The sequence below is a fragment of the Crocodylus porosus genome, unplaced genomic scaffold (assembly GCF_001723895.1).
Source record: "Crocodylus porosus isolate Cpor-Errol unplaced genomic scaffold, CroPor_comp1, whole genome shotgun sequence".
NCBI lineage: Eukaryota > Metazoa > Chordata > Crocodylia > Crocodylidae > Crocodylus > Crocodylus porosus.
This window is the reverse complement of record NW_017728918.1, coordinates 94,224,794-94,243,525: the sequence shown is the minus strand read 5'-3', so window position 1 is coordinate 94,243,525 and position 18,732 is coordinate 94,224,794. Positions and strand designations below refer to the sequence as shown.

The window sequence follows — 18,732 nt, the reverse complement described above, 5'->3', positions numbered from 1 at the left end:
AGTCCCCTGACTGTTAGTTCAGACCTAGTTAAGGATTACCTGGAGGGCTTAGATGTGTCCAAGTCAGTGGGCCCGGATGACCTTCATCCACGGGTGCTGAGGGAGTTGGCTGGTGTTATTGGCATGGCTGTTTGAGGACTCTTGGTGCTCGGGCCAAGTCCCTGAGGACTGGAAAAGGGCCAATGTGGTCCCTATTTTCTAGAAGGGGAGGAAGGAAGACCCTGGCAACTACAGGCCGGTCAGCCTCACTGGGGAAGGTATTTGAAAAAATTATCAAAGGCCACATTTGTGAGAGCCCTGCAGGGGAAGTGATGTTGAGGGGTAACCAACATGGGTTCGTGCAAGGCCGATCCTCCCTGACTAATCTGGTCTCTTTCTGTGACCAGATAACAGAAAGCTTAGATGTGAAGGAGGAAGTCGATGTCATCTTCTTAGACTTCCAGAAGGCCTTCGACAGTGTCCCACCCAATTCTGGTGGGCAAGCTCTGTATTTTTGGACATTTTTTATTCATTATTGGTCACTGAGGCAAATTGAATGCCAAGTTCTTTACATTAGGTGCTGCTGGTTTATTTATATATTAGTGAACCCAGAAGGGTTGTGCACTTTGTACTGTAGGGACTTTACAATGGTAAGTGAATGATACACATGGGAAACCATTCCTGTTTTCTTTCTCACATTTTGCAGCCAGAAGGGGATGTTCTGATCATCTGTTCCACTGGTGCTTAGTTTCTGCCCACAGGCTGAGGCTGACCTGTGGGGCTCTGCACAGATCCAAAACTTTGGTGACAGGGTAGTGGTGGCAGCATGAATTACTACAGCTCAGATGGATGGGGTATGTGGAGCTGGGCCCATGCGTAAGGTCACCCTGTGTCCAGAAATGGCACAAATGAGTAGGTCAGTGTGCGGGAGCATGTGATAGGCAGATGCCAGGCCACATCCAGAACTAGTAGATGGGGCCAGGCCAGCATGCAGGGCTGAAACAGGTACTGACCCTATGCATCTAGCTTACCCTGCATCTGACCCATAGACTGACCTCACCCACAGTCCCACACCACATATCCAGCCTTCAGTGCCAGAAGGTTGAGTGCAAGTGATATAGTTTGATCTCCAATACGACATAGAATTTCACCCATCATTCATGTATCAAGTCCATAACTTCTGCTTGAACTGAGGGATATCTTTTAGAAAGTTCTTCAGTCTTGATTTAAAGTAGTTTGGTATGGCCTGAAATCATTTCAATTGTATTTTATAACAGCTATCCAAAAAGACTAGCATCACTACCGTTACCACACATGACTAGAAAAAACACTTCCATCACAATATTTGTCTCATTTACTCTGTTTCAGACAGTGCATCTACAATCCTGCTATCTTGACTTGATTAAAGCAGTAGTCATTACTGAGTTGCATTATGGCTTATCCCAGAAATTTACATTTAATTTATCTCTTCATTGTAGTTTTTAACTATTGCCAAATAGTTTGGAAAATTGTATGGGATGTAGAAAAGCCATGCTCAAGTCCCTGTTGTACTTGATTCAGAGCAGAGACTTGAACCTAGTATATCCTAGCTATTCTAATTCCAAATAGTGTACAACAGGCTGAATTGGTGAATGGTAAAACCAAACATCCCCCTAAATTTGGGAACTTTGGATTTAAACTCTCAATTTCATGGTATCATTACAATAACATCTCCTTTAGGTTAGTTATAGGTTATATCTCTGCTTCTTTTATATAGGTTTGTGAACACTCACTTCCTATACCTTAGATACACATACACACATAGATTTGTATCTTTTTAAAAAGAGGTTTTATTAAAGCATAGCTGATTTGGAGGTGTGCAGTATGTGTTTTGATCATGTCCATTTCACTTATGTTTGATACACAGAGCTCTTTCTAAAGGCTACTGAAGTCAGTGAGTCTTTCCACTTACTTCACGTAGTACTAGACTGGGACGATACCAGAAGTGTTTTTGAGATTTTGTGGCACATCTTCCATTTACTTTCAGTTATCTGACTATAAGAGAAGTTAGCTGTTTGCATTTTCTGAAGCGGGGAATTAAGTAGGAAAGGTGGACAGGTTCTTTTTTTTATTTTAAAAGAAAAAAATCTCTTTATAGTATGATTTATTCATTTCTTGTGCACTTTTACTTTAATGCAAGTAGAACATTAGACACTAACTGAAATGAATATTTTAATGCACAATAGGAGAAATCTTAGGATTTGGTCTATATTGATTTGAAGCAGTAAAAATTGACCTTGTAAACATTTCTTTAGGAGGTAGAATGCATATATTTGACAATCTGTCAAATAGGAGAAAGTAAACAGTGACTCTGCAATCCTAATAAATAAGGAGCACCACAGATTTTAAATAAACAATTTTTTATACAAAAAGGTTTATGTGAAAGATTAAAACAGTGTTTTAATAAGTTAGAAACAGGTATCATCATTTCTTTACAACCAAGGCATGTTTGTAAGAATCACTGGTTTTTCCTTCTGTCCCTGAAGTTTTGACTTGAAAACTGTTTTGCTGATGCATTAGTTTCTGAGTCATTACAGCTTGTTTTTCCTCTTTGGATGTTAATGTCTTCAAGATGGCTCCTGTAAAACCAATCTGTAATACTTTTTAATCCCAGTCACTGAAAGGGCTTGTCTGCAAAACAAACCTTAGAAACTTGAACTGGAAAAATAAGTTCTTAAAATTAAAAAAACCCAACTTTTTACTGATTCATGTGCCTCCTGCAGTGGCTCCCATGAAGACAGTGTTGATTGGTGGTAAAGATGATGCCATCTCTCTAGTAGGCTGTCCATGAGACTCCAGTGTTTCATGAGAAGGATACTGATTAGACGTTCCATACATGCACTGGGAAGAAGATGCAGATTGCATATTCGAAGCTATGGAGAAAAAGGTAAATGTCACTGCAGGTTTTCTGTTTATTTTTCTCTCAAAAATACAGCCTGCCTGAAATAGATATAGACTTACATATCAGACACACTGGGCACATCTACAGGTGCCCCTGACTGTCCAGTTGGTACTGTACAGTCTTTTAGTATTTGCTTCAGCAGGTACTAAATGACTGTGCAGTACCCGCCAGTACTGTGAACTCCTGGTGGTGCATGTCTCATTTTCAACCCCACTGCGGAGTAGCAACAAGCTACTATGCAATAGCACTGGCATCACAGTTGGTGTCCATTGATGCCACATCACTATAGTGATGAGCTACAGCAACGTAGCTAGTTGCTATGCAACATAGCGTCTCATGCAGACGCGTCCACTTTCTCCCTAAGTGCAAAGAGCAAGGGCCTGATATTGGAACCCTGTCTGGATTCAGATAGAAATTTCCCATTTCTTTGCAGCGGGATATTTTGAAACCCCAGGTATGACTGAATGTTGTTAGAAATCCAGCTGTGGGTGTGAAATACAGCAGGAACACAACCCCACATCAAAAAGAACGTGTGCAGAACCAAGTATGTTTGGTATTCCTCCTCTTCCACCATCTTGCATCATTCATTTGATTATTGACTCACAGACTGCACCACTGCTTCTGTGCATAAGTAATCATATCTACCATCTGGCAACTATCAACACAGAACACAAAAGGCACTTGATGAAGACAATCCCTGAAGTAGGTTTTTTTCCTGTTTGCTTGAGTTCCCCGCCATGTCCTCCCCCTGCTGTAGCTTCATTTAAAGGAGTGAGAAAGCTGGAAATGGTTACTTGGAGGTCTTCAACCTGCAAGTAGATCAAATTTGGTGTTTGCTTCCAACTGGCAGAACTGGTGACAAAGCAGATGTAGCACAAGACAGATAGGTAACTGCTTATTCCTAAGTTTAGATGAACATCTTGGCTAATTTTTTGCACATGCTGTATTCCATGACTGCTGACACAATCAGGGGACAGACAACACATGCCAGAAGCAAATAAGTGTTTCTTTGAAATCTGCAGCAACCTGGTTGGCATATGCAATGATAGTCACTGTGTGTAATTCCATTCCTATATTTGAATATATTAGTGAACCTCTACTTCTCAAAATTATGTGTCAAAACTAGTTAAATTAAAGGTAGGTTTCTTCAAGGCAAAAGGACAAAAGAGCCATATACATATTGTGTTTACTAGTTTCCTGTCAGATAGAACTAATCCATCATGTACATATTTATTAAATATACAAGCCAATGGGCCTGTGATTTTGACACCAATTCTTTCATAATTTGAGTAGAGACAGAAATGACAATTTTTACCTAATCTGGCCGCAGAAGGCAATTCATAGCTATGGCCAAACATAGGTGCACAACTGCAAACAGCTTAAAAATAGCCAACTGGGTGCAAACCTGACCCCCCTTCGGACAAGGTATGAGATAAAGACGTTTCAAAACGTACCATCTTTTGTAACTTGTGTCTGCAGAGCTCCCAGCCTGTCACTTTTTTCAGAATGGGAGGGGGGAAAGGGAGTGGAGGGAGTTCAGTTTGGGGGGTTTTCAGCCCCCCTGGAGAGTGGGGAGGGTGTATTGGAGCCCCCCTGAGATGGGGGAGAGGGGACTCCAATTCACCCACTCCACCCTTCAGCACCAGCTGAGGGGCTCCAAGAACAAGCTCCCTTTGTTGCCTTCCCCCCCTCCCATTCTGAAAACAGTGACCACTGGCAGAGAGCTCTGGCTTTTGCTGGGGGAACCTGGCTGCAGGCTCCCAGTCCCCTCTCCCCTGGAACCAGCAGCGAACTTCTGTTTGGTTTGGGATAACGCTGTAACTCAGAACACTTCGCAAAAATCTTTCTGAGTTACAGCTGGGAGCTGCACTTCCGCCTGAACCCAAAAGAGTTTCTCTTTTCCTTCCTCCAGCAATCTGCTTGAAAGAATTGAACTCTGAGGCTTGTTAAGATGTCTATTATCATTTTCCCCCTCAGCCCTCCCTTTTCTAGACTGAACAAAACCAAGTCTTTTCAAGCCTTCCTTAAGAGGCCATGTTTTCCATGGTTTTTAAAATATTGTTGTTGCTTCCCTGTTAGCCTTTCCCCAGCTTGTCCACAACTTGAAGTGTGGTATCTAAGACTCATCCCTGCATTCCAGGTGGGGCCTCCCTAATCCTGACTACAGCAGAATAATTACCTCCCATGTTTTATACTGATGTGAGGACAGTGGGACTTAACCAAGGCATTTAGAACTATTGTAGCAAGGTGTTACAAGCTTTATTTATAGTGCTGCTTGGTCACCAAATATACTTACCAACAGGGGTTCGACAGAGAAGTGACGGTGAGGAATCTGTATAGTATGAGCCTGCCTGTTTCCTTCCATTATCATCTAAGATGTTCAGTGGGTCATGGATATCATTGTATGATGGCAGTGATCTCATGCTGCTTACGCTACTGATTACAGAAACATGCTGATCCACCATGGATCCAAGTCTGTGAGATTCTGGGTAGTTTATGTTGTTTCCATAGTATCCTACTGAGAGGAAATAAATAAGATAAAATAAACTTCACAAGAAAGGAAGGATGGTCTAAGGGTTAAAGTGCATATCTCAGAAAGAGAATATCTGTGTTCTATTGTTATTTTTGTTGGTGAACATGGAACCTCTTTGAATCTAAAGAGACCTTGGATTAAAATCTCTGGGCATCTATACACGTGCTCTGGGGAAGGGGTGTGCATTTTAATTAGAGTAGCTCTTGGGAGCCGCTCTAATTAAAATGCCTGTAGCATCTTATGTATGCTGTATCCTGCACCATTTTGGCTGAGGGAGCATTCTAATTAGAACCCTCCAGCAGACTCAATCCACACCTTCTAATTAGAACGCATCAAAGCAGACGTTCCACATGAGTGTGGGCACCCTCTAGGTTTAAAGTCACTTTTTCAGGTCAGATCCAAAATCAAGAGGTAAATGTTAGGATTCCAGGGAGGATGCAGAGAAAAAAATCTAATTAGAACAGATACTCTTACATTGATTTTGTGCCTCAGAATATGAACCTGAGAACTAGCTTTTATATGATCTTAAATTCAAACTCTAAACACATCTCTCATTATACTGTTTTTGTTCAAAACCTAAAAATGAAGGATTATTTATGAAACTTCTAAGGGCATTTATATACATGCTCTGGGAGGCAAGGGGGGTGGTGCTTTAATTAGAGCTGCTCAAAGAGCCGCCATAATTAAAGTGCCCGGAGTGTCATGTGTATCAGCATCCTTGTGATGAAAAACGGTAGCGGGGTTGCTTTAACTAAAGCTTGTTAAATGAGCTTTAGTTAAAGTGCCCCCACCGCCATTTTTCAGTTCAGGACACTGCATACACAAGATGCTACACATATTTTAATTAGAGAGGCTCCTGAGAGTGCCCAGATTCTAATCCCAGTTAGTTAAAGCACCCCCACCACCATTTTTCAGCGCAGGGAGGCTGATACACGTGACACTGGAGAATGCTGGAGCATGGTAATTACACTGCTCTAGCAGACTCGACTGAGTCTGCTCCAACACACTATAATTACAGCACATCAGAGAAGCCTTGCTACATGAATATAGATGCTGTAAGTTATCAGTGGGTGTGTCTACATATGTAATTAGTGCAGATGAATAAACTCTGGAGCTTATTGCTCTGGAATTTTTTGGTCCTAGGCGCACCATTTGAACATATACCCAGGAGCAATTAACTCCTGAGCAATTAGCTTCAGAGTTTATTCATATGTAGCACATGGAGCTCAGTTGGAGCAGTCCTGGCTAGCAGGAGTCCCCAGGGGTCAGCCTACCAGCGTGGGGCTGCTCTGACCAGGCTCATGTTCTGCGGAAGGGCTGGTTGGGGCACAAGGTTCTTTCAGTGTGAGGCTAGCCAGCAGGCAGCCTCCATACTGACACACCTTCATGCCCCAGCCACCAGGTCAGTGTCTATACATGCACTGCTGTGCCCAAAAAAACTCTGCAGCAGGATGGTACTTGTATTTACAAGTACTACTCTACAGTGAAGTTTATTAGTTTCAGTGCCCTAATAATAATGCACATGTAGATGTTTACTGCAAAGCTATTTAGTCAGCTTTTCAGTAAATGTCTCATGTAGACATGCCCAGTGAGTGACATGCTTTAGTTCAGGGGTGGGCAAAATGCAGCCGGGAGGCTGTATGCGGCCCACCAGGCCATTCAATCTGGCCTGCAGGGCCCCTAAAAAATTTAGAAAATTAATATTTATCTGCTCTGGGCTGCCTGTCATGTGGTCCTTGATGGCTTGCCAAACCTCAGTAAGCAGCCCTCTACCCAAAATGATTGCCCACCCCTGCTTTAGTCAGTATGTTTCACTTAATTGTGTACATAAATTTGGAATTTGTCCTAACCAGTTACTGTATGTAATATTACTGTGCAAGTTCCTTTAGAACAAGTACCATTATGTATACATATAACCTGTTAAGCATTAAGGAACTATGTATGTGCAATGAGGAGACAAGAGACCCTAACATTTGCCCCTGGTTTTAGCACAGAATGAAATTTTCATTTTAAAGTTCCAAATTAAACTGTGACACCCAGAAGCAGAACATAGAGGCGCAGTTGTTCAAAATTGATTCCATAATTCCATTCTGTCCTTTTTATAATATGGCCCAAAATAACGAATAGCTGAATGGATGATTTAGGTAGAAAAGTAGGAAAATCTACAGGATAACAATATCTGGCATCTTTTTCTGGCATCTTTTATCCTGAAGGATCCCAAACCACTTTATACACTAATCTAGAGACTACAGTTTCTATAGGAATCATTTCACCCACACTGTCGCTGGGATGGAACATGGCAGCTGTGTTACAGGTCACAGAAATATATGCTACAGCCAAAATCCTAAATAGCAGCCAAGCCAAGTGCTTTTAGCATCTTTTATTTTTTCATTTTAACTTTGGGAGCTAGTGGCTGCTGCAGTGGCTCCTGATGTAAGACAGAGTAATGAGAGGGCTACTTTATCTTACCCCAGCTGCCTAAGAAGCTTTTTGAGCCACTGTAAGTATAGGGACACACTGGCTCTTTGACTGCTTTATCTGAACTGTGCCAGATGGAGGTTGGCATAGGAGATTCATAGCCACAATGCTAGTTGAGGATGCCCCTGGTTGCCCTCAAAGCCCCAGGCAGAAACCTGTCCTCAGGTAGGTGGTTGAGATGGAGTTACAGCTGCTCTGTGTCACCAGAGTACCAGAGTGCCAGATGCATAGGAAGACAAAAGATGTGAACAGAAACTGAAGAATGCCTTATGCCTAAAGCAGACAGAGCAAAAATTTTCTTCTAGATATAAAGGGACAGTCAGAGAGGAAAAAAAGGAGACTTTTAAGGATTAATACCATTGGAAGCATTAGACGGATATGTTGCTCCTGGACAGGCAGAAGACACTGAATTGTTCAGAAAATTGAAACTCCCAGTATTCAGAAACTGCATATTATGTGCATCTTGTGAAGCTGAGGAAGGCCCATAGCTAGAGGGAGACCTGGCATTGTATGGAGACACAGCACAGCTGCTATTGAAGTAGTCCCTGGAGAACTGCTGCTCGCTCAAGGCCGTAAATCGACCATGCTCTGCTCTGTGCTGATAAGATCCCGAAGTTGGATGAACCTGGGTCCTGAACATGGTCTGGTAATTGGAGTTGGGGCCATAGTAGCTCTGATTAGTTTGTGAGAGAGTCTGATAGAGAGACTCTGAATAGGAAGAGCAGTGTGAATGTGTAGATAACACTGGGCCTACACTCGGAGGTCTCCCAGCCATTGGCCCCTGATTGATAACACTTCCTCGACTGACCATGGCTGGAGAAATGGGTGGAGTCATCAGAGGGCCGGTGCTTTGCGAGAGCTCCGTCTGCCCTGAAAGAAACAAATATTGGCACTATTTAGTATCATGCTGTCTCATTTTCAGACACTGACTTGGGAGGGTTTCTTTAAAGCTTAAAGTATAACTATCCGATGACTTGGTGAACACAAGTTATGGTTCTAAGTTGCAACAGAGGATAAGCTTTGTTAGAGCCTACAACTTGCACAGACGTCACCCTTTATGTCAAGCTAGAGCAACTCACACAATTCTCTTTGGAGGTACCCTGTTCCATCCTTCACATGCTGATCAACCTTGAGGCTGCCAAGTTAAATAGTAGTTAAAGCAGCTCTCAACCAGATTGCCATGGCACTCTGGGGTGTCATGAGATCCTTTTAAGGGTGTAGAAGAGTATTGTGCAACCTTAGAACTGTTAGGTGTGCAAATTCTTACACATGATTCACAAAATAAGTGCAGAGATTTCAAATAAGAAATCACAGTGTCAAAAACATTTCAACCTGCTGTGGCCTTTCTGAATTCTTTACAACAGAAGAATTGCTCTATTATTTTTCCGCAGTCAAGAGATATTTGAAATTAGTTTTTAAAATGGGGTTTTGCTAAATTCAGAAAAGTTATGGAGTGGTGCCTTGAGGTTAAAAAGGCTGAGGACCACTGGACTAGAGGCAATAACACAGTGAGTTGTTACCCATCATGTCAGTTCATGGGCTCAGGCTGACGATGTTCATACCCTCTGTACAAAGGGAAACCAGTCTGAGCAAAAGAGGTCCACAGTAATTTAAATCAAAGTGAGTGGCAGTGGTAGCTGAAGGCTTTATAAGCCTGTATCATGTGTGTAACAGTATAGAGGGGGACTTAGAAACTTCAGTCACCAGTGGGTTAAATAAACTTTACACAGTGTTTTTTTTTATAACTCTGCAAGACTGGACTTAAAGAGCAATAATACCAGCAAAAGATAAGAGGAGAGACTGATGCCAACCTGTTAGCTGCAGAGTCTCATTGTCCCCTGGGGAGAAAGGATTCAAACCAGAGGGCAAGCTGTTGTGCTGGTTAGCTGATAGTGAAATGTAGGCTTGCTCCACAAGGCACTCATTTTTTACTGATGTGTCGCTAGCCAGGGTAGCCGCTTTGTTACGATTTGCCAGGAAGCAAGAGCTTGGTGATGCCGTGAAGGTGGCTTTACTTGCATCTGGAAAAGTTAGTGAAAATACCTGGTAGCCCATGCACATATACATAGTGTGGAAAGTCATGTCAGCATGTAAACAATATGTGAAGTGACTCATGATAATGGTACATAGTAGATCAATTTGGTAACTTATTTTAAAATTCAAAATCTTATAAAGATCCCAAACATTGCATGTAGTCAACATATGCATCTTTTTAAGTGTTGCCGTGGTCTTCCTTTTCAAGCCTCTTCTATTGTGTTCTATACCCACCGATCTATGCTATAGATACCAGCAGAAGAATTGCTCCAAATTGAAGCAGTAACAGTAAATACACGGATCAGGTTGATCCCTCCTGTAATTTTACTGCAGTAAATTAAGTCAGATGAGTCGCACTAGGGATGAATTAGGTTCATGTTTTATCCTTAATTACATGAAGGAGAAAACAGGGAGATTTAAAGTCCCTTTCCCAGTTGAGACCTGTGCTTTTCTGCACTTCAAGTTTTCAGTACCCCAAACGCAATGAAGTCAGTAAGAGTTTTGCTGTTCTTCAAGTGGGATGAAGATTTTACCCTGCATCCTCACTATAGTCCCCAAACTGAATTTAAATGCTGAACAGAAGAAGACTCTTCTGTAGAGCTGAATTTAATAACAACAATAGCTAATTTCCATTATAAGATAAAAATCAGTGGGCTTTACTGATCTGAATGGGTGCAATTAGACAATGAAGAAACAGCTAAAAATGAGTTTAATCTAGATTGGTGTACATCAGATGTAAGTCTGCTGAACCAAATGCAGTTATCCTGGATTTATATGGAATAATAGAGACCTAGATTTGGTCCAGATGCGGTTTCCTAAGCTTTGTTTAGTCCAGAAGACTGGACTGGATGACCTCATATGGTCCCTTCCAGCCCTCCTTTCCTGTGATCCTATAATCATGATGGACATTTATACACATGCTTCAGGAGTGTGTGGGGGGAGGAGGGGTGCTGTAATTAGAGTGGCTCCAAGAGCTGCCCTAATTAAAGCACCCAGAATGTCATGTGTACCAGCCTTCCCATGCTGAAAAATGGTGGGAGGGGCGCTTTACCTAAACCTCATCAAATGAGCTTTAGCTAAAGTGCCTCCACCACCATTTTTCAGCATGGGGACACTGATACATAAGACACTGGAGTCTGCTGGAGTTCCAGCAGACCCAATTAATGAAATCTGCTCCAATGCATTGTAATTACAGCGCGTTGGAGCAGCCTCTTTGCACAAGTATGGGCACCCGGTGAGACTAAACAATTTCCATGGGTTGGTCCACAGCATAAAGATAAATTTTGCAGATATTTCCTGGTTGTGTTCACTGGCCCCACCCCTCAACACTGATTGGCAGAGAGGCCTGAGAGGAGGGACAAGGGGGTGGCCACCATTCTGTCTGCTGGCAGCCCTTCATGAGGCCCAGCTCATTGGCACTGACTGGTGGAGAGGCCCCAGTGTGGGGATTAGGGATGAGGAGGCAGCCACTATCTTGTTTGCTGCCCCTTGTGTGGCCCCACAAGCTGGCACCTTCTCCCCCTCCCTCCAGCAGACTGTGAAGCTGGGCCACGGCAGCTTTTTGTTTTTATAAATTACATGAAGGAGAAAAGCAGGGAGATTTCATCCCAGATTTCGTGTTTTCCATAAAATCGCGAACTGAGTAGACTCCTTACCTATAATCCTACGTTAAAGTGCCTGGAACACGATATAAATGTCACCATTCAAGCAGTATAATAGCTGGGAGTGTTTTAAAATGCTCTTTAAAGATGAATTCTGTTCTTTGCTTTATGCTAATACTTAATACTTTGTCATATACTTAATATTAAAGCACACAAGTAGTTCAGCTGAAGTTAACCAGACTGATCCTGTGTTTTAAGGCAGAAGGCAGGGCAGTCTAGCATCTTTAAGACTAACTCCTGCAGAAAGACATAAACTTTTGTACGTGACTGCCTACTTCATTAGAGAGCATCCAATGAAAGATTATACCTTTCTGAATGAATTAGTCTTAGGGTGTCTAACTCGTCCAGTCCTGGAGCCTGGATGAGCATACCTGAGCTTGTCTGCAGACTGGACCAGGATCAATCCCCTGCAGAGTGTTTGTGGTGCTGAGCCCTGCCCATGTACCATGAGTGCTGGCCCTCAGGGGTGGCATGAGGAGCGCAGACAGGACCTGGTGCCATGGGCAGCACAGGATGCCACATGCAGCTCACATCCCAGACCACTGTGCCATGCACAGTACTAGGTCCAGCTTACATGTAGCAGAAAGCACATGTACCAAGCTGGCCACAGACACTGGTATGTGCATAGCAATCTCCAGGGCTGGTCAGTCCAGCACATGACACGTGGCCTAGTGCAGTACATGAGGCACGGGGGCTGGCACATGGTGCACACACATCATGCTGGTTCCCTGTTCTATATGCAGTACATTCTAGCTCTGGGCTCACTGTGCATATGACCCATGGGGCCAGCATGGGGTGTATACTGTCTGTGATGCCCAGGCTGGATCTAGTGCGTCACATGGCACAGGCTGCATGCAGCACCCCAGGCCACCCCCATGCTGTCTGCAGCATGCGTGGCACCAGGTCCAACCTGACTTCAGACCACTGTGGCTAATTACCTCTCTTGTATTTTAAGTTACACAGGTAGGTAGGTCTTGCAGGGCCATGGCTTACATAAATAAAAGCAAAAAGAACCAAACTTCACAATCCAGTTACCCAAGTTCTTTATGTACTTGTCCAGTAGATTCTGGAGTTCCTGTTCTTTGTCATTGTTGAACTGGGTCTCCATTGCTAACAGAATGTACTCATCTAGTAGCATACGAATCAAATGAAAAGAACCTTTAAATTGAGAAAGAGAGAGAATGAGAAAGAGTAGCTGAGTTATCTTTGTGACCATCTCCCAACACTTTACAAGAAGTGAGTGAAACAAACAAATAATTGTTGGACTTTAAATGACCTGCTAAGACCAACAAGGAATAGTGCCAGACTTCTAGCTCTAATCTCTCTTTGCACAGGCCCACCTAGTTCAATTGTTTACTGTCCTGGAGGCTATTTGGCCACTAATTACATCAAAGAAAAATACTGATGAAAGTGAGACATGCTTTATACTTGAAGAGGGCACACACTGGAGTTAGATAAGGCTGAGCTTGACTTGAATGTGCCTGACTCTGCTTTATTTTTGTTTGCCTTGTAAGCGGACAATGGTTGACAAAGTATTGGAGCTTATTTCAAGGAACTATCACATTAAAACAGATATCTCCCTGTAGGCTTTCCAAATGCTCTTTCAGTTTAAGATGAAAGTTAATTTGCAGCTACAGAGAGAAATTAGGAAATGATGTGCTAATGAGAAGTGATTTTCATTTAGTTCAGAAGCATTTTCTCATTTTGAAATACCCATTTTGAAGGACATTAAAATGTTAAAAAAATAATACTTTAGGATATGCTATTTGTATTAGGATCCTAAAAAAACCCATAAATGTAATGTTGCATTTCCATGCCTAGGAATCCTAGAGCTAAACCTAGAGATGTTTAGCTACATTTCTTATAAAATGGCCTCACTGAAAAAAACAGTCACTGTTTTACTAAATGGATTCATACACAATATTAGTTTAAATTGCTTTTCTCAGATCTTGGGAAATGTGATTGTGGCTCTGTTGCTCAATCAAATTATACCTATTAGTTGTAGCTCCTAAATGACACACTAATTTGAAAAAAAAATAACTTTAAAAGCTTAATAATCAACCCCAGCTTCCAATGAATTACCACTACGATTTTTTTTTAAAGAGGGAGGAGGCAATGCACGTTATACAGTGTTTTGGAATCTGGTCAGAGAAATATCAGGACAATCTCATGTATTTTTCAGGTGGTGTGAAGGTTAACCAGAGCACTCAGCAGGTGGGCAGGAAATAGATGGGGTTTTATGAAGCCCAGAGTACCAAAACTTGATGCGTTGTTTAAGGTGAGATTATGCATCACTCGGGCACCAAAAAAGCTCCATTTGAGAAGGAAATCTTGAGCTCTCTTCTTTAATGACCTTCCATTTTGTTTGCTTGCCTAAAAGAGAGATGAAGAAAGAAAAATCAATAAGTAAACTAAGTTTACTTCTCCAGACAGGGAAGTCCACCCCTTTCATGAAGTCAGAAACACGGCAAGGCAGGAAGGAGAGTGAATTGTTCTTAACAGTTCATAGGATTTCTAGACCACTTGGCTGAACAGAATAGCTCGGTTTGGCTGGAAGGTAGAATACTTCAGTGGTATGTCTCAAAGGAGCAGCATGCACCCCTAAATGACCACCCCCACCCTTAGAGAAGCCTGTTAATTGACAGATTGCACTGTCCCCTGCCTGGGAAGGGTGCTGGCTGTAAAGTAGCACTTGACAGGTGCTGAAAAGTAGCAGCTACCACAGACAGCTGGGGAGGGTTCCTTCCCTGGAAGAATGTCCCTTTCTGTCCCATGAATCAGGTGATTGGCAGGAGGGGGGCATTCTCCCATAGTGGGAACCCATCTGGTTCTTCCTTCAGAATAGCCTCACTTTTTTTAACTCCCTGGGCTGACCTGGAGGAGTGCAGGGAAAGGAAGCTGCTATGGCAAGACTCTGCATGGTCCATGCTTCCTACTGGTCTGGACTGACCCAAAGCAGTGTGGAGCTTTTTGCTGTCATGACAAAGCTCCAAGGCCTTGCCACCATGGATGGCGAAGCAGCCTAACTCCCTCTGCACTGCTCCAGGTCAGCTGGGCAGTTCAGGCGGCAAAGGAAAGCCAGAAGGGCTGGGAGCTGGGCTAGGGAAAGCTTCTGCGTCTCCAGTTCTCAGCCCCTCTGGTTTTCCCTTGTCCCCATCATTCAGATGAGCAATGGGACTAACAATTTCCAATCTGGGAGGGCTGGGAGCTGGGCATGTGGAGGCTTTATCAGGCCTGGCTCCTCTTTGCTGTTCTGCTGCCCAGCTGATCACAGAAGAAACTATCCTGGGAGTGATTTAACCTGAGTTGTTGTCAGGTTATTTTTCTCCTGGAAGCCATTTATGCTTTGGGAGAAAAAGACTGAACATCTGCACATTTTTGGTTTCTACCAGGAGAATGGTGATTCTCCAGGTAGAAACTGGGTATCTGTATCTGGCCTCTATTTATTTACTCTTGGCTGTCACTTCACCAGGAGGGCTTTGCTGTATGTGGTAACATTAGAAGCTGTCATTTTCTCAAATGGCAAACAGAAAGAAGTAGGTTTGCGAGTCTCACAATAACTGCATTTTAACGTGAACAGAAGGTGGAGGGCAATGGAAGGATTACATTTACCGTAAATCATTACCTAAACTGGACTCATGTAGTGGGCACTTGTGATTCTCATTTTTTCTAGATGATTACAGATACACATGCCATTCTGTATCTATTATGTGATATTGTATTAAACAAACAGATATGTCTTCCAGGGTTGTTTCCCCATGATGAGTTAGGGAACAAAATATAACATTTTAGTTAGTAAATATAAAATTCTATCTTTATATATTCAAGGGCTCAAATGTCATTTACAATTGATGGGAGTTAGGCATCTGTGTGGCCCTCTTCCTCTTTCTACACTTTCACTTCTGTGTATTTCTGGAATTGTTGCTAAGCACTTTGCAACAATACCAGAAATACTCAGAAGTGAAAGTGTCCAAGGTCACTTAGCAAGTTGGCGGCAGAGCCAGGATTAGAAATCATTCCTCTGTTTATTAGCTACCTTCCCATTTATATTACAGTGCTTAGTAAGATGTGAGGAGCAGATTTCAGTATTACAAAGCACCAGGGACCCAGGTTTTCCATTTCCCGTGGGGAAACAGAAAAACCCGCAGATATTCCTTTTTCCCAGAGAAAAATGCAGTTTTCATTTTAACAGAGAAACATGCAAATTTTGCTCTTTTGCAGAGTGTTCTCTGCAGGCTGGTAGATTTCTAGGCTGCAAGGGGCTAGGGGGAGCAGGAGGAGGGACCTGGAGAGCAGCTCCCACAGGTAAGTCTGTGGGGGAGTGGAATTGAGGCCCCCATGGGGGTAGAAAGGGGGCTGAGCAGGGCAGGGCTGGGGGTGGGGCCATGCATGGGGCTTGGGGATCAGGGCTGCAATGTGCAGCCACAGGGCCCCAGTGGGGAGCAGAATGGGGCCATAGGCAGACTGTTTGGGGAGTGGGGGAATGGGGTCGGCTCCCTGCCTTTGTCCATGCTCCTGGGAGGGCAGGGCAGCACCTGTCCCCAGATCTGTGTGTACAGTGGGGGTGGATGTGGGCTGCCTGCTGTGGGCTTGAGGTCCCTGCCCTGCTGCCCTCCCCCCAGGGCCTCCACAGCTCAGTGGGTGGGACCTGGCACAGCAGGTCACAACAGGACCAGGCAGGGAAGCTTGATATCACCGCTGTAAGCCCCATACTGCCCACTGTCTGCCCTGAAGCAGCGACGGGTACAACCCCATGCTGCCACCCCCACTGCTCTGAGGCAGGCAGGAGGAACACTGCCCTCATAATGGCTCAATGAGCTTTCCTGCCTGGCCCCGCTCTGTGTTGCTGCACTTGACAGGCTGCAGAGGTGGGAAGGGAGCAGGAAAGGGAGCCTGATCCTGCAGCAGGCAGCCTACCCCCACCCTGAGCACCAATCTGGAAGACACATGCCCCCCTCACTGTCCCCAGGAATGCACGCAGAAGAGAGTCAGCCTCACCCCTCCACGTTGGGCTCCATGCTTGGGCTGCAGCAGTCACTGTCTCCTGCAGGCAACAACTGGGGCTCGGGTGTTGCTGTGGGAGTAGAGGGCTGCAGACCCAGGTCCCTGGCCCCATAGCCCTGGCAGTTGGGGAGGGCAGGGGGTTGTGTGTGGGGGGTGAGTGTTACCAGCAGGGCTGGGTGGGGGCTGTGGAGGGAGATTAAGGCTCATCTGGCTGTGGTTGTGAGAGGCACCAGCAGGACTGTGGGGGCTGTGGGGCAGAGTGAAGGGCACTAGCTGGGCCAGGGGGCTGTGGGTGATGAGTGAGGGGTACAAGTAGGGTCCAGGGGGCTGTGGGTAATGAGTGAAGGGCCTGGACCTGCATCCTGGTGAGTGAAGGGGGCAGAGAGAGATGATTTTTCTATGATGAAAAACCCCAAATCAAATACCAAAATTTATAGGTACTTAGAATTTATTTTACTATAGTGACTGAGGCACTGGTAGGCTTCCAAATTACTTTACAATTGTAAATATATCAATAAAACAGTGTGTTCACTTGATACCTGTATATATAGTTGTGTTTCATTTTAATCATGGATTTTGGAGTTTTTATCAGAGAATTTGCAATTTTTTATCAGAAAAAACCAGGATCCCCACAAATCACTACATTTTCTAAATTTTTGTAAAGAAACATTCCTTTCATAGGCACCAACTTTGGTTTTTACCAGTGGGTGCTTGAAAACATAAAAAAACCCAGAACAAAACAAAATGGTGCTTTACTTTAAACTAGACACATTCCTGTGCTGAGCCCTGTGCATGCCCAGAAGAGGCAGCACGTTACTTTAATCCAGCTTGCCCCGCATCCGTAAAGACCGGGTGCTTCAGTGGGGCTTTTTTGGCACTTTTATCTAATAGCTGATTGAATCAGCTATAGTTAAAAGTGACCAAAAGCCCTACTGACGTGCCTAATCTTTACAGATGCTGTACACCCAGGTTGAAATAAAGCATTCCTTCTTTTAGTAAAGCATTTGGGAGGTGGGGGTTAACATTTGCAAGTAGCCACAGAGCTCTAATGCATAAAACCAAAATGGCCATAGCTTGTGGGTGTTGAGCACCCACTAATATTTTTCATGGATGCCTGAGACCCAGAGAACCCACGGAGTCGGCACCTATAGCTTCTTCTACACTGTAAAGGCCTGATTCAGAGTCAGGCATTTGCCTTACAGTCATTAATTTTACTATTTCCTGAAGCTCAGAATATCCCTAATACTCTGGTATTTTAGATGCTTTAAGTCTCACGTAGGGGTGCTATTTGCTATTCCAGTTGCAACCCAGAATGAAATGCAGGTCTTGACAGGTGAGCAGGAACCAGTTTGAGTTACTGTTGTCAAATACACAAGTGTTTTGGTTGTAGAAATCAAAACATAATAGTAATAATAATAATGATAATTTAACTGTACACAAACCTATGTGCTGGTGATATTAAATAATTTAATATGGGTACAGCAAAAATATTTTACTTCTCCATAAGAAGTCATTCCTAAAATATTTTGAGTAATAATAGTTTGCTCAAATTAAAACTACAATGGGGCACTTCATGGTGTTATTCGTTTCATATAAGTGATCTATTGTGGATATTCATTATATATAATTTCCTCTGTATTAAATAGAAGCATATGTAATTCACACAAATAATATAAAAAATACTAAAGAGCCACATCTCTAGGGAACAACTCCAGCTCACCTTATTCATCTGAGCAATCCCAGGGAAGTCAAAAAAATTATGGAGTATACTTATTTTATATGTATTCTCTGGGGTACTGATTCTGAGGCCAGAATTAAGAGGTCGCCGAGTTTTTTATTTAGAGGTCACTGAATGTGTTGGGATTTTAAAAAAACATTCAGCATTGGTTCTAACTTTTAAGTTATTAGAATAGATTCTCAGTGGGAGCATCTACATATGCAACTAATAAGAGTGAATATACTCTGGCCCAATTTGAGTTGGAGCAAACTAATTCTAACATCACTATCTGCACATGCATTTAAGTGCAGTGATTTACTGCGCTACTGGATACCACCTGTATCTGACAGGACTATCCGGCAGCACAAAAAATTAGTCTACCGTG

At 43.3% G+C, this 18,732-nt stretch overlaps 1 protein-coding gene across 1 annotated transcript in view; it reads right to left on the bottom strand.

The window, feature by feature from the left end:
* Positions 1-2,179: 2,179 nt before the first annotated feature.
* The window catches only part of RFX6 (regulatory factor X6), an 82,386-nt gene continuing 65,833 nt past the window's right edge, over positions 2,180-18,732 (bottom strand). The window contains exons 15-20 of the mRNA XM_019538190.1: positions 13,882-13,999; positions 12,662-12,784; positions 9,743-9,952; positions 8,289-8,801; positions 5,217-5,435; positions 2,180-2,891 (exon numbers count right to left, since the gene is read on the bottom strand). Coding sequence (XP_019393735.1) covers positions 2,725-2,891; positions 5,217-5,435; positions 8,289-8,801; positions 9,743-9,952; positions 12,662-12,784; positions 13,882-13,999 — 1,350 coding nt within the window. The 3' untranslated portion in view covers positions 2,180-2,724. The remainder of the gene's footprint in view (positions 2,892-5,216; positions 5,436-8,288; positions 8,802-9,742; positions 9,953-12,661; positions 12,785-13,881; positions 14,000-18,732) is intronic.